The sequence below is a fragment of the Gigantopelta aegis genome, chromosome 3 (genome assembly GCF_016097555.1).
Source record: "Gigantopelta aegis isolate Gae_Host chromosome 3, Gae_host_genome, whole genome shotgun sequence".
NCBI classification, from domain to species: Eukaryota; Metazoa; Mollusca; class Gastropoda; order Neomphalida; family Peltospiridae; genus Gigantopelta; species Gigantopelta aegis.
Window position 1 is genome coordinate 88,474,068 of NC_054701.1, and position 16,267 is coordinate 88,490,334.

General features: G+C 36.9%; 1 protein-coding gene across 1 annotated transcript in view; it reads left to right on the forward strand.

The window, feature by feature from the left end:
• LOC121369275 (beta-adrenergic receptor kinase 2-like) overlaps positions 1–16,267 on the forward strand; it is a 121,712-nt gene that overhangs the window by 69,683 nt on the left and 35,762 nt on the right. Inside the window, exon 9 of the mRNA XM_041494240.1 lies at positions 1,659–1,758. Within this exon, the coding sequence (XP_041350174.1) occupies positions 1,659–1,758 (100 nt within the window). The remainder of the gene's footprint in view (positions 1–1,658; positions 1,759–16,267) is intronic.

Below are 16,267 nucleotides of genomic sequence, written 5' to 3' on the forward strand. Positions count from 1 at the left end.
GCATAATAGACTTATTTTACATCTATGCAGAAGTGAGAAGACAAAAAAATTTAACACCCTCTCCCCTAAACCCCCCCCCCCCCCCCCCCAAAAAAAAAAAAAAACCTCCACAAAAAGCCCCAAACATTCATATAGCTTTGGGTGTAGTATTGGTCAATGCATGGTCTGCTTTCTCACTATTAACATCAGTGAAGCCAAAACATTGTTGAAATATAACCCCATTGGGCATGGGTGGTGATGGGAGGTTGGGGTGGAGAACAGAAACATCATCTGTTTTTGTTTTTGTGTTGTCTTCAATATACTTTTGTTGTCCTCCCTTAAGGGATCATTATGCAGTAATGTGATATTTTACTTCACTGACGTCACACTGAATAAGACAGGTGTAATCCCTTGAGTGAGTTGATATATTACTTATGGACATTATCTCAAGAAACTCAACTACAGTTGTGTATTTGTATGTTGCTGTCAAATGTAGTCATTGATTTTGCAAGAGACGTCATCCAATCTAGACAAATTACTGGGTGGTGGTGCCATACTCTTAAATTGAACCAATCAATACCAGTCTTATGAGTAAACTGATCACAGAACTCTCGTTAATCACAGCCAGGTATTACGACGGCACAATTATGTTAATTTACTATGTCAGACTGATTAATTTGCAAACAATTGTCAAAAATGTAAAAATAGCCACATCAGTCGGTGTCAAATTCAATTAATAATTTTTGAGAAATAATATTTTTGTTACATGTATTGTCGTTTTTTTTAAATGTTAAGACCAAAACCAAAGCTGCAGTTTACCATGAATGTCATGTAAAAAAAAATTTAATTGGGGTGGGGGTATGGTGTTTTTTATTATAGATGACACAGAGACAGTCGAATTTTTACAACTATGCTTTCTGATAAAATAAAGTACATGAAGCAATGAAATGCCAAACTTAAGAAAACATAGAATAATATGACAGCTTTGTCTAGTGTTACTCGGCTAAAGAAATGACAAATAATTGCTGTTTGGCTGTTTCCAATTACAATGCTTTCTATATGACATTTGAGTGCCAAAAAAAAACCGGAAAGAAAAAAAGGAAAAGAAAATTAATTAAAAATTTAAAAAAGGTTACTGTTATATTAGACGGTCATGTTTGCTTACATATTCCTCATTTTTGATGTTATAAGGTTACAGTGATTATCATCTTTGTTATATAATGCAATATTAATTAAAATAAGTTTTGTTTATTTTCTTGCATGATTATCGCTACTTTAATGTGGGGGAGGAAAAAGAAAAAAAGAAAACTGTATTTCATACATACATATTTTATTAATACCAATTATTATTTAACTGTTTTGAGTGATAAAAGTTTTGGTGCATGAGAATAAAATTACTTTACAAATCTGATGTATATGGTATGGTGTGGTGTGGTGTGGTGTGGTGTGTGTGTGTATATGTGTGGTGTGGTGTGATGTGTGTGTCTGTATGTGTGGTGTGTTTTATAACAATCAATTGGACATATTAATTTCAGTAGTATGATGATCCCATTGTTTTACCATTTAAATTGCAAATTTTAAAATATGTATCACCTTGTAGTAAACAAATGTAGTCCGAGAAAACAACATTTAACAGTTTTCAAAATACGAAAATGTTTTATTTTAACTATTTGTTTCAGGTATGCAATGAAATGCCTGGATAAGAAGAGGATAAAGATGAAAGGCGGCGAAACCCTAGCCCTCAACGAGAGAATAATGCTCTCTCTAGTCAGCACAGGGGTGAGTGAATGTGTATTTCCATCGTTGTTTTATTCAGGTTTCCGTTTACAGGAATATTCTCCATATATTTCTCTGATGTTACTATTATGTAAAAAAAAACCCCTCAGTTTACATTATCTGACTGCTTTTCATTTGCTGTTCAGTATACATAGGTTATTATCCACATGGTTCAACATCACCGAGTTAATAATTATAATCATACGAAGCACACGTGTAATTACGTAATTTTGGGAAGTGACGTCATAACATAATTTTTTTGTGTCCCGCACTTGACAATTTTTTTTATCCTCTATATAAATAAAAATTAAAATACGGCTTGTACCCCTCCACTAGAGACTGCCCCCCACTTGAGGTTGTTCCGTTCCCACATTCCACCCTAGATTCCGTGAACTTAAGAGACTACGGGCCTGAAATATGTAGAACTCTGAAGTGAGAAACATAATTTGTCAATTGAAAATTGGCAGCAGACTTGAATTAATAAGAGAGTTGTTATCTGCTGGCTGGTTAACTAATAAAAGTCTTTTTGAAGAAAACATTAATAATCCCCATGCATCTCTGAGTTTACGTCTATCATGTCAGGTTAGTGTTGCGGACCTGGAGGATCATAAATTATAATGTCTGACAAGGAAGTGTAGCACACATTATGCTGCATCATAGCTGTTTCTTCCTCTGCAGCCTGCATGACATGCAAACAGTGAATTAAGCACACAGTTCCTATTAATTAATCATGTTTTGTGGGGCCAAATTGAAATGTACTCACAGTTGAAGTGAAAAGAAATTAATGTGTAAAGACAGGATTGTCAGTGTGATATATTTTGGCAGGATGTTTTGGCTGTACAGATCTTGTATATATTAAGTGCTTCAGTGATTAGGCAATGTTACAACAGTTTGTGATTTTCTGTAGAGAAGAATGTGTATGAGGAAGTGCAAAACAATTTACAAATCCCATGCAAAATAATTCACAAGTCACATCCAAAATAATTTGCAAATCCCATGCAAAATCTTTTGCAAATCTCATGCAAAATCTTTTGCAAATCCTATGCAAAATACTAGGTGGTTATGGGTTTGAAATCTTTTGGAAATGCACTTTGACAAATTTTAAACAGCAGTTCTCTTACTGTCAATGTCTAAAAATTAAAAATCCTTGAATTACCAAGATGTTTGGATATGTAATTTTACTCTCCAGAAACCCTGATAAAATATATTGCTATCACTAGTTTAAAGTTTATGAGGCTTAAATTAAACATTCATTTAATGATGAAAATGCGTGGCCTCATTGACTATGGTACTACATGTACATCTGTTTATGACAAATGAGTTCAGTTGTTTGTGGGTGTGAATCTCCAACTAAAATAGAACCATTTCATATTACATGTACATTCAGATTACATTGATTGCAAGTGTGAACTGTGTAGTCACAGCTGTAGATTTTAAAACTAATTCACAGTGGACACAATGGCAGGACTTTGCAGGAATGGATTGATATTTCATATTTCTTTGGTAAAGTCCCTGATTTTATTTGAGTATACTGAATTGATTTTTTTTTTAATGGATGTGTGCATATTCTAAAGATGGTGGGAGTTAGATAAATAGGTGGGTTTTTTAGGCTTCAAACCAATATTATCATTTCTGCATACAGTCTTTTTATTTAGTCAAAAATTCATGATGATCATATGGGTTAGGGTTAAGAAAATCATAAAGTAATGATAAGAGTAATTAATTTTGTCAAAAGGTCAACTTAAAAAACAAAAATCTGCAAAAAAATTGGGAAGGGTGCCATCCCATTTTACCCTCTGGCAAAAAGCCTAATATCAGTGACAGCAATAACCAAGGGCTTGCAGTACTTTATCAGTTCAGTAATTTTCAAGTTTTATCTGATTACATCATATAATATTCACAAAAGAAACTGATTTGATCTGAATTAAACGATTGAAAATGACGCTCAATTCTGATGTAAATTTTTTAGCTTTTATTTTTCCATGGTTATCATGTCTTTGTTATATATACACTGATATGTATTAAATAAATCTGGGTTGACATTGCCATTAATATTGTGATCTGTAAAATTAAAAGCACTTTGTTTGATCTCATATTGACACAATAAAGTTGGCAAACAGACTGTGCAATGCAAACTCTTATTCAGACCATTTCCTGGCTGTTTTCTTAAGTAAATTGCTGGCATTGAATTGTCAGATTGCTATGAAGAGGAAATACCAATCTGATTGGATTTGTCCAGCGGACAGTGGGTTTTCCTTAAATACGTGTATGATGGGGATTAATTTCCTGCACAGATAACCCAGTGTTATCAGTTGGCGTTGAAGTTAACTGTTATTGTGTTGCACTTGTACTGGAAGCGTCCAAAATCTGTTGATCTGGCCGAAAGCTGTTGACCAAATAAATACAATAGAGATGAAATGGTGTACGGCTGCAATCTTGATGGTATTTTTATTATTTAATCAACCAGAATAAAGCATCACATCAATTTTTCCTTCTGTCACATGCTGTTCTTTGTTATCCTTTGCCTGTAGTCACTATTAAATCTTCATCACAGTCCATACTGGAAGTAGCGCAAGTGTTTGGTTGCAGCCAACAGACATATGTCTAGCAAACGGGGTTAACATCAGACGTCCCACGATTAAGAATTAAGAGCATTGCAAATGATGTCTCGTTTGGAAGATTGACAAATAATGTTATGTCAGTTGTGCAGTTCCTTTGTCACGTAGATGCTCTGCTTCGAATCCTTTTTGTTGGCAAATCATTGTCAGTGGAATAATATTGTGCTCCATGATAAGTAACAGGGTTCTAATTTTAACACGGCAGTGAAAGCAAGTGCTGTGTGAGAAATAGTAAAAATATCATTGGTAATATGATAAAAAGCATCCTTATCAAACAAATTGCATAGCCACCGGAGTGAAAACATATTTGTCTGCAAAAACGTGACAGAAAGTAAGTAGCCTCTCTTTTGAAAGAAACTTTGCATTGATGCCCCTCCAACTTAAATTGGTTCTCTAATTTTTGTTATTAAACCGAAGGCAACACTTGTTTTGCCCCACAAAAATTAAAATTTGATCCCTGAATTTTAAGTAACATTTTTTTACTGAGGTTTGCTGATATGAGGATACAAACAGGCATCAACAAAACCCACTATGCTGAGTGTTGTGTACAAGAGATGGATAGATGCTTACACAGCAAAAGAATACTTTTAACAAAACTGTTGTTTGTTAACTTCTTAATTTACTGCTGCGTCAAATTTGTCCAACTCCAGTTTTTTGTTTGTTTCTGTATATATACAAATTCCATTATTTCTAAGACTCGTAAGCACTCGGTATTGGAGAGTTATTCAGATTTAATTAAGGAAGATGTCACAGGTGTAAAAGTGATGGTCAATTAATTGTCCACGTAGTGTTATAGGTTAACCTTTGCTTATGTTAAATATGTCCTTGTCCTTTCAGCTTGTAATTACATAATTTGTTTATTTACGTTTATTAACCATGTGGCATGCTACCTGTAGTTAACAGTGAAATTGGTTTTGAAGACTTAATGAATGAATGGACGAAGGAACGAAGGAACGAATAAACAAACAAATGAATGTTTAACAACAGTCCAGCACAAAAAATACATCAGCTATTGGGTGTAGAAGACTACATCTTTGCAGGCAGCAAATGTAACATGATTCTGTGCTTCTGCTAATCTTAAATTTTGGGTCAAAGCATAAGCTTATAAGATGGAATCCCAAAATATCTATATTAAATAAAATAAATACCCAAATTCAATGCCTGATATTTATCTTAATTATTTCTGCTATATAAATGCAATATTGATGTAGCATTGTTAGGTTGTGTATCTGTTTATCTGTATATTAATTTGGCTATCTTTCTATCTGTTCAGTATATTGTATATATGGTTAATAGTCTTACGTTTGTATTAAATACCTTCAAACCTGTGTTGTAGTAGCTAGTAGCTGGCACTCTGTTCTGTAAGGGGCAGGATTTAGCTCAGGGGTTAAGTGCTAGCTGGAGGTGCTTGCATCACAGTATTGAACCACTGCGGTGGATCCATTCAACTAATTGAGTTTTTTTCTCATTTGACCATAATGGCCATGGTATGTGCTTTCCTGTCTGGGGGAAAGTGCATATAAAAGATCCCTTGCTGCTGATGAAAAAATGTAGCAGGTATCCTCTGATGAATTACCAAATGTTTGACATCCAGTAGCCGATGATTAATTACTCAATGTGCTCCAGTGGTGTCATTAAACAAAACAAACTTCTTTTTCTTCTGTGCTGTATGGCAGTTATCAGTATTTAAAAGGTATTGAAGAATGGTAAGAAATTTCTGCTTCATAGATTTTATTCAACATGATGTTACACTTGGGCATCTATAGTCTAAAATATGCTACAGCTCAAACAAATATTGATAATAATTCGATAGAAGCTCGAATTCCCTTGGTTAGCATATATTTAGCGTAACAATTACTTTTAATAATTTAACACAGTATATGTCTTTGTGAAAGAAAAGTTAACATGGTTACATACTTGGCATTTCGAGTTATGCATTTTTTGGTGTTATTAACAATATTGGGTTACTGTGTTCATTCCCAGGAGAATGAAGCAATCTGATCATTGGAATTCTTAGTCATCACTTTGATAGCTTGGTGGATCACTTGCTTTGAATGCAGCTACATGTTCTAACAGGATTACCACGTGGTCACACAATTCTTCTGGTCTTCTTAGTCATCACTTTGATAGCTTGGTGGATGACTTACTTTGAATGCAGCTACATGTTCTAACAGGATTACCACGTGGTCACACAATTCTTCTGGTCTTCTTAGTCATCACTTTGATAGCTTGGTGGATCACTTGCTTTGACTGCAGCTACATGTTCTAACAGGATTACCACGTGGTCACACAATTCTTCTGGTCTTCTTAGTCATCACTTTGATAGCTTGGTGGATCACTTACTTTGACTGCAGCTACATGTTCTAACAGGATTACCACGTGGTCACACAATTCTTCTGGTCTTCTTAGTCATCACTTTGATAGCTTGGTGGATCACTTGCTTTGAATGCAGCTACATGTTCTAACAGGATTACCACGTGGTCACACAATTCTTCTGGTCTTCTTAGTCATCACTTTGATAGCTTGGTGGATCACTTACTTTGACTGCAGCTACATGTTCTAACAGGATTACCACGTGGTCACACAATTCTTCTGGTCTTTTTAGTCATCACTTTGATAGCTTGGTGGATCACTTGCTTTGAATGCAGCTACATGTTCTAACAGGATTACCACGTGGTCACACAATTCTTCTGGTCTTCTTAGTCATCACTTTGATAGCTTGGTGGATCACTTGCTTTGACTTCAGCTACATGTTCTAACAGGATTACCACGTGGTCACACAATTCTTCTGGTCTTCTTAGTCATCACTTTGATAGCTTGGTGGATCACTTGCTTTGACTGCAGCTACATGTTCTAACAGGATTACCACGTGGTCACACAATTCTTCTGGTCTTCTTAGTCATCACTTTGATAGCTTGGTGGATCACTTACTTTGACTGCAGCTACATGTTCTAACAGGATTACCACGTGGTCACACAATTCTTCTGGTCTTCTTAGTCATCACTTTGATAGCTTGGTGGATCACTTGCTTTGAATGCAGCTACATGTTCTAACAGGATTACCACGTGGTCACACAATTCTTCTGGTTTTCTTAGTCATCACTTTGATAGCTTGGTGGATCACTTGCTTTGACTTCAGCTACATGTTCTAACAGGATTACCACGTGGTCACACAATTCTTCTGGTCTTCTTAGTCATCACTTTGATAGCTTGGTGGATCACTTGCTTTGACTTCAGCTACATGTTCTAACAGGATTACCACGTGGTCACACAATTCTTCTGGTCTTCTTAGTCATCACTTTGATAGCTTGGTGGATCACTTACTTGGAATGCAGCTACATGTTCTAACAGGATTACCACGTGGTCACACAATTCTTCTGGTCTTCTTAGTCATCACTTTGATAGCTTGGTGGATCACTTGCTTTGACTGCAGCTACATGTTCTAACAGGATTACCACGTGGTCACACAATTCTTCTGGTCTTCTTAGTCATCACTTTGATAGCTTGGTGGATGACTTACTTTGAATGCAGCTACATGTTCTAACAGGATTACCACATGGTCACACAATTCTTCTGGTCTTCTTAGTCATCACTTTGATAGCTTGGTGGATCACTTACTTTGACTGCAGCTACATGTTCTAACAGGATTACCACGTGGTCACACAATTCTTCTGGTCTCTGTCACCAATGGCAGGACATAGCCCAGTGGGAAAGCACTTGCTTAATGCATGATCGATCTAGGCATTATTTGCTCTAGGATTGATCCCCTTTGGTGGGCCATATTGGGCTATTTCTTATTCCAGCCAGTTTTTAGGACCAGTACTATCCTGTCTGTGCGATGGTATATATAAAAGGTCTATATAAAAGGTCGTGTCCTGCTAATTGAAAAGAGTAGCCCATGGATTAGTGGCTCTCTCATTATTGTTATGACTGTAACCATAATAATATGTCTGATGCCATATAGCAGTAAATAAAAAGGTATTGTTATAAATTTGTACAATTTTTTAAGTGTAGCAAAAAGGGGTGGAAAAATCCTCAAGAGTCCTTCAAAAACGATCAACCCTGTGACCCTTTGCATATCTGGCAAGCACATCCCTCCAGAAAAAATAACACAAATACTGAAACATTGTCTTAGACCATATACTGAATGTCCACACTTTTGAGTTCACTGGATTACTGAAACTCATCTCAGCATTTAAAGAAAGCATCATCACCAACAAGCGCCACCCATTACACACAAATTAATTTACACTCTGTCTGTATCCTGGGAAATGTGTTTGTCTATCTACTAGGACTAATGAAAATTACAAAATGAACTTCCTAAGGGCCCACACCTATTGGTCCAGAGTGCACATGCTGCCATGGGCTATTGGTCCAGAGTCTGCATGCTGCCATGGGCTATCATTCCGCTATAATACAGATAGACTTGTGCATCATGGAGGAGCTAACCTGCTACGTGTGATCAATAACTAGTGGCTACTAAACATGGGCCGATATCCCGATACCGAGGCACCGAGGCGCTGTGCACAGCTTGTGTTGTTGGATCTGTAATCAGAATCGGATGACCTTTGTCTCACAATTCATTTATAACTGTTGCCCTTCCACTGTGTTTGAGTCATTAGTTTAATTCTTATATGTGTGTATCAATCAATGCTGCACCAGTAATGTTTCACAGGTCTGGATCGACTCAAGTGCTGGACAAATTACTGATGCCCTTCCATTGATAAGGGCTGTTCCAAAATTGATACAAAATTGGGAGGAGGTGTGTGTGTATGGGGGTGCTTGGAGTGCAGGGTTTCTGCCAGAGGGTATGAACGGTAAAATTAATTACACCCCAACCTTGACATAGCCAGTGATATGGGATAATGCAGATTTAAAAAAAAAAAAAAGAAAAAAAAAAGTGCCTTAAGATCTTAAAATTAATGGATATATTTATATATATTTTTAGATAAATTCAGAATATTTCAAACCCTGGCAGAAAGCCTGAAGTGGGAGGAAGTTTGTTTTTTATGCCCACTACCCACAAAGTATTTAGGGACATTATAAATTAGATAGACCAGGTCAAATGAATTTTTTTTTATTTAGATTTTCAGAATATTGGAAAATGTTGCATATTGAGCAAATAAATAAAACGGTTTGAGCTTTTATCCTCAGGGTGGGTAAGGATGAAAATGTATAGTTTATTTTATAATTAAAATTAAATTCCATTCCTTTCACTTGCACATTAATGTATTGATTTTAGTTTCAGCTGCTTATTCAACAAAAACTCTATAGAATGAAAAGAAAAAAAGACATGTTTTATTTAACGACGCACTCAACACATTTTATTTATGGTTATATAGCGTCAGACATATGGTTATGGACCACACAGATTTTGAGAGGAAACCCGCTGTCGCCACTACATGGGCTACTCTTCCGATTAGCAGCAAGGGATCTTTTATTTGCGCTTCCCACAGGCAGGATAGCACAAACCATAGCCTTTGTTGAACCAGTTATGGATCACTGGTCAGTGCAAGTGGTTTACACCTACCCATTGAGCCTTGCGGAGCACTCACTCAGGGTTTGGAGTCGGTATCTGGATTAAAAATCCCATGCCTCGACTGGGATCTGAACCCAGTACCTACCAGCCTGTAGACCGATGGCCTGCCACGACGCCACCGAGGCCGGTAAATTCTATAGAAGTGGCTGAAGGATATAATTTATGAAATTTGTAAAAAAAACAAAAAAAACAAAAACAACCCAAAACCCCAACATTTAATATTCAGTAATGAATATTTTAAATAGGCAAAAAATATGTACTATTTGTTTTTCCCTTTTTTTGGTGCTTTTCATTTGCCATTTTTATCTCACCTTACTCTGACAAAACCAAAGTGTTTCTTGATGTTGCATATGATCGACAGCTGACATTTTCTGGTGTTCAAAACATTATTAATTTGCTAATTTTCTGGGTTATTAAGTGATATGTGATACTCTGTACAAGTGTGCTGTAAAGTGGGAGACATTTCAGTGGGCTGAGATTATCTGTGGTGATGATGACCAATTGTACCACACAAACAATGAGGGTCGTGACCTTCGGCACAAACAACCTGGTTGTGAGGCTGCAGTAATTGCCAGTGGGGGTGGGGCTAATCAGGGATGCTGTTCAGTGAAATAAACTATGTACAAAGTGAGTTCAGTTCTATTACTAGTACATGTCTTGCCAAACTATCTTGAACAGTTGTTACAATTGGTTTTATTATTTGTCAGATAACAAGAGTAGCATAAGTGTTAGAAGCAAGGAGATGGGTGGGGTGAGCGTAATGCGCCCCCCCCCCCCCCTTCTCACCAATGTAACTAAAGTAAACAGAATAGCATCCCCTTCCAGTTGAAAGGTCAAATTAAAAATTACCCAGTTACTAGTATCTTCTGCTGCTTATGAGACCATGTAGTAGAGTATAGTAATAATATTCCATGTTAAATGCTAATTTTCATATTCTGCATATCAGCCCTGATGCACCGTATACATTTTATATTTCAGAATTTTTGTTTTGCTGGGGCAGGAGGTAGCTCAGTGGTACAATGCTTGCCTGATGCGTGATCGATCTAGGATCGATTCCTGTCAGTGGGCCCATGAGCTATTTCTCATTCCAGCTATTGCTCCACAACTGGTATTTCAAAGGCTGTGATATGCACTATCCTGTCTATGGGATGGTCATATAAAAGATCCCTTGCTGCTAATTGAAAAGAGTAGCCCATGAAGTGGCAACAGCGGGTTTCCTCGCTCAATATCTGTGTGGTCCTTAACCATATGTCAGACTCCATATAACCGTAAATAAAATGTATTGAGTGCGTTGTTAAATAAAACATGTCCTTCCTTCCTTTTGTTTCGCTAGTTTAACTTCACCACTGGTTTATATAAAAATATTTCAAATATATATGGGAATTTAATCCATTTTATGTTTGCCGATCCCTAGATTTTATTTAAACAATTGTATCCAGTAGCTTGTCAGTAGCCATGTTTGAAAAGTCATGGAACTGAAAATCTGTTACCCATTATCATGCATTATTATTTCAAATTATTTTCGTTCTTATATCCAATTAAGGTCCAAGCATGCTGTCATGGGCATACACCTCAGCTATTTGGTCTGTCTATCCAGGACAGTGGGTTAGTGGTTTGTGGTGGGAGGAGCCGGTACTAGGCTGCGAACCCTGTACCTACCAGCCTTATTTCTGATGGTTGGTTCTGGAGATCGCAGGGCATGGACCTGAAAATGTGTTAACTATAAAAGTTAAAAATCTGGGGCCTGCCATGCAAATTTGCACATTGTATGTCAAACAAATAATTTGTGTTTTTTTCTATTTCTTTTCCAATTTTGAACCTGTTGGGCTGTGTAAATACTCTTCAGCTCAAAGTGAAATAAGGAATTTAAATATTTATGATTAACTCGCGATTAGTAACCTTGACAAATGGTGTCGAATGCACTACATCCATTAGCGTCAGAGGATGGGATTTATAAAGAACGTAATTTGTATACTACCTGCTGGATCCATTAGGTCTACATTATATCAAGTATGTGCTATTTTTGTAGAACTGTTTTTGTTATGTTTTAATGGAACACAATTACACTGCACCTAGTTCCTCGTGTAAGGAGATGTAATTCTTTGTCATCAACGATTTGCTGTGAGCATACAATGATAGAGAACAAAACATGCACTTTCAGAGCTTTAGCTAGACTGGGTTATATATTTGCTGAACTACGGTAAATATTTAATATAACTGTGTGATAATGACAATAAATACAGTGTTATGAGTTTCTTATTTGAAATGAACTATGTTGTAGAAACGATCCCCCCTTCCCCCACATGTAGCTAATTGAGTCTATCACTTGTCTGAAATGTGGGTTGTAGAATTGATCCCCTCCCACCCTGGTGGACTCAAATAGCTCATTTGTCTGAAATGTGTTTTGTAGGATTGATGCCACACCCCACTCCACAACCCACCCACCCCCATCCTGGTGGACTAATAGCTCATTGATTTGATCACTTAACTAAAATGTATATTATAGGATAGACCCCAACCCTCCTCTCTCTCCCCCCCCCCCCCCCCCACACTGATGGACTGACACACATGTAGCTCATTGATTTCATCACTTATCTGAAATGTATATTGTAGGATTGACATATTAACCCCACCCCCACCCCCCACCCCCCACTGGTGGACTGACGCACATGTAGCTCATTGATTGTATCACTTATCTGAAATGTAGTGGGTTGTAGGAACTACCCTCTTGGTGGACTTGCAGCTCATTGATTTAATAGTTTTTCTAAAATATTGTGCATCGTCTGGCTTGGCTGATTCAATGGAGTATTTCTTGTCATATTTGTTCGGTCCATGGAAAAATAACATTAAAAGATACTTTCTGCTAATTTGGAAGAAAAGCCCCTATGTGGTGGCAGTAGGTTTCCCACCTAACCTAAACCAACACCCGATATCTACTGATTAAACCTTGTGCTGATGTATCATTAAACAAACAGTATGTTCCAATCACAAAATGGCATCATAAAAACACCATAGGATATCCATTTATTAGGCTTGTAAGCTTTTATATGGTGTACTAGCTGTTTCCCATTTCACTTTAAATGGAATAGAAAATGTGTCCGTCTTTATTGGCAATTGAGGTCGAGAGACGAGGAACATAACAATAACCTGACGGAGAAACCAGCTCACTTGGTAGTCTCCGCTTGCAGTCTAGACTCACTTAATCAATGCCACTATTATCAGTATCACTGATACCTTCATTTAATTAGATTGGCCTCAGGAAATGGCCTATGAGGTCTAAATATTGGATACCAGTATTCAGAGATGATTAAAAAAGCATGCATACATAGACACACACATGCACACACACCTGCACAAACACACACAGGCATCATTTTATTTCATTTCATTTCAACTTATTTTCGTGCTTATATCCAATTAAGGTTCAAGCATGCTGTCCTGGGCACATCTCAACTATCTGGGCTGTCTGTCCAGGACAGTGGGTTAGTTGTTAGTTGGTTAGTGGTTAATGAGAGAGAAGAGGGTGTAGTGGCCTTACACCTACCCACTGAGCCCTTAAGAACTCGCTCTGGGTTGGAGCCGGTACCGGGCTGCGAACCCTGTACCTACCAGCCTGTAGTCCGATGGCTTAACCACTATGCTACTGAGGCCGGTCACACAGGCATCCATGCAAGCATGATCTAATCATTTATTTGTACTGTTTGGTAATAGTATCAAATATAAATAGCAACAAAACGGTTGAATAATTGAATTTTTTATCTCTGCTGTAGGTCATAACTGTTACCATAAATCAGTGTCTTGTGTTTTGTCTCGGTCTTTCATTTACTTAGCTAAGTTGAATCTTGTGTTTAGAGGATATTCTGAAGGTAAACAACAGCAGTGGGTAACCCACATCAAACTTTCATTTATTTATTATAATAGTTTGCTAAAATTAAATCTTGAAGGTAAACATTAATTCAAGTCAAACATGGGTTTAAAAATTTGACATGTCCCAATGTGTACATTATTGTGTGGTAACCTGTAAAGGAAGATATTGTAATTATAAAAAGGGAGGGTGACGCAAAGTTAGCACCTAGTATGGTCACTTACACCAGTATTCATGGAAGTAGACAGTCATGGCCTCGTCAAAACATCTCTCTGACTTTGCCTTCTACAGAGATACAATTTTGAAACCAGTTACTAACTTGTCATTCAGAACTATGTGATAACATGATATGTCAGATCAGATTGTTAGTTCCTTGACAGACTAAGGAGACCAAGGAATCATGTTAAAATCATGTGTCATCAATCAGCAGAATTTTTTATTTATTTGACTGGATCATATGTATGTGCCAAAGCAAGTAAGATAAAATGGAAGCACCAAGGATTCACATCTCCACATGTTCAAATGAAATTCCATAATGCTGATCTTCGATATCTTGCATCAGAGTCAGTGGTGATTGCTGAAGGGTCAATAAGTGCTTTGGATGGCTGCCAGTAACTTCATGGTGTATCTCTTCGTAAGATTGTCACATAGGAATCTCTCTTGAGGCTTACTTGAAAAAGCATCAGCACATCGTTGGAACAAAACCAAGTTTGTAAAATGTAACATGCATAACAAGAAACCTTTTAAGTATGTACGTAGCATATGCTGGGACAGTTCAGTATCTTGATCTCCTTATGTAGGAGTGGTGCATTTGTTGTCCTTCCTATGTTCTACGTGTGTATGTAGATTTTGGTAGACTATCATTTGAATACTGGTACAAAGTTACTTCATGGTTAAAAGTGTTATAAAAATTCTCTGTTCAATTTTTGAAGAATAAATTATTAAATACAAGTTAAAAATGTCAATGAATTTTAATCTAAATTGTCCTTCCCAGCTCTGTAAACATTGTAAATTTGTAAATAATTTCAGCTTGATTTGTTAGATGACCCCCCCTCCCAACCCCCCCCCCCCAAAACCCCCCTCCCATGTGTAGCTAACTAAAAAAAAAGAAATGCTGTTAAATTTTGGTATCCTGATAGTATGAATTCAACGGCAAATGACCATATTTTCAATTCTAACCCACATATCCGTATTATTTGATTCCATTTAAGATGTTACCATATTGAGCATTAGTATTTAGTTTTATAGCACTACTTTAAAAAGTAATTTACATGTAAGGGGAGGTAAATAACACTCCTTAAACTAGTTTCAGGGGAGTGACGGGGAGCTAGCTCCCTTTAAATGTCAAGTTCTGAGTTGACCCAGTTTGATTAACATACATGTAGGTTGTTTGTGTATGTGTGTCTTTGCCATTTCTCACACCCAATATCCGAAGTGTATTTTTGTGCTGGGGTGTCGTTAAACATTCATGCAATCATTGTGTATGTGTGTTGTTCCACATTTATTCATTTATTGTTCTTGAACATTTAAAACACTGATCGACTATAAAACAAGGAACATAAATTAAAGACCCAATTTACTAAGGACCTAATTTAAAGGGAGGAAACATCTACATGTAAATATGTATAAAAAAAATTGTCAGTCAGTTTGGAAGGAAGGAAATGTTTTATTTAACGGCATATGTAACACATTTTATTTACGGTTATATGGCTTAGGACATATTATTAAAGACCACACAAATATTGAAAGAGGAAACCTGCTGTCGCCACTTCATAGGCTATTCTTTTTGATTAGCAGCAAGGGATCTTTTATATGCACCATCCCATAGACAAGACAGCACATACCATGGCCTTTGATGTACCAGTCGTGGTGCACTGGCTGAAGTGAGAAATAGCCCAATGGGGTCAGTTTGGAGTGTGTATTGGAACCCAGTTGCTGAATAATTTTGTATTACTGTGTTGTCAGTTTGGATTGTCGGGGACTGCTTATCGTGGTGTCACTTTGTATTTCTTTGATCAGAATGGGATCCATGATGATGACCAGTGGAGCGTGTAGTGATGAATTTCATCACCTCCCGAGGGATGGCTTTTATTAAGATTAGGCATTAGACATTTGTGAAAGACATTTCAGAAATTGGAAACTGTCTTTACATGTTATTGATGTGACAGTTTGGCGATTACAATTACATGTGTCCTGTGAAGAGTGATCAGTACTGCGGATAACTTAACCTAATTTAGCAACTTCGTGTACTGTACGAGGAATATTTGTCACTTGTAAGAGATTTTCATATTTTCACACTTTTTATTAAATTAACTACATAAAATGACATGGTGTAAATAGTTTCTAAATTTCGTATGATGGGGTGTGTGTGTGCGTGTTAAGACTACCATACTGGCATCGTGATTAGGGTAAAAGTTGTTGTATCAAATCTGATTTAAAACATGCCAATTGGCAACTAGAGAATGCATGTATTGGCCGATCAAAATTAGTT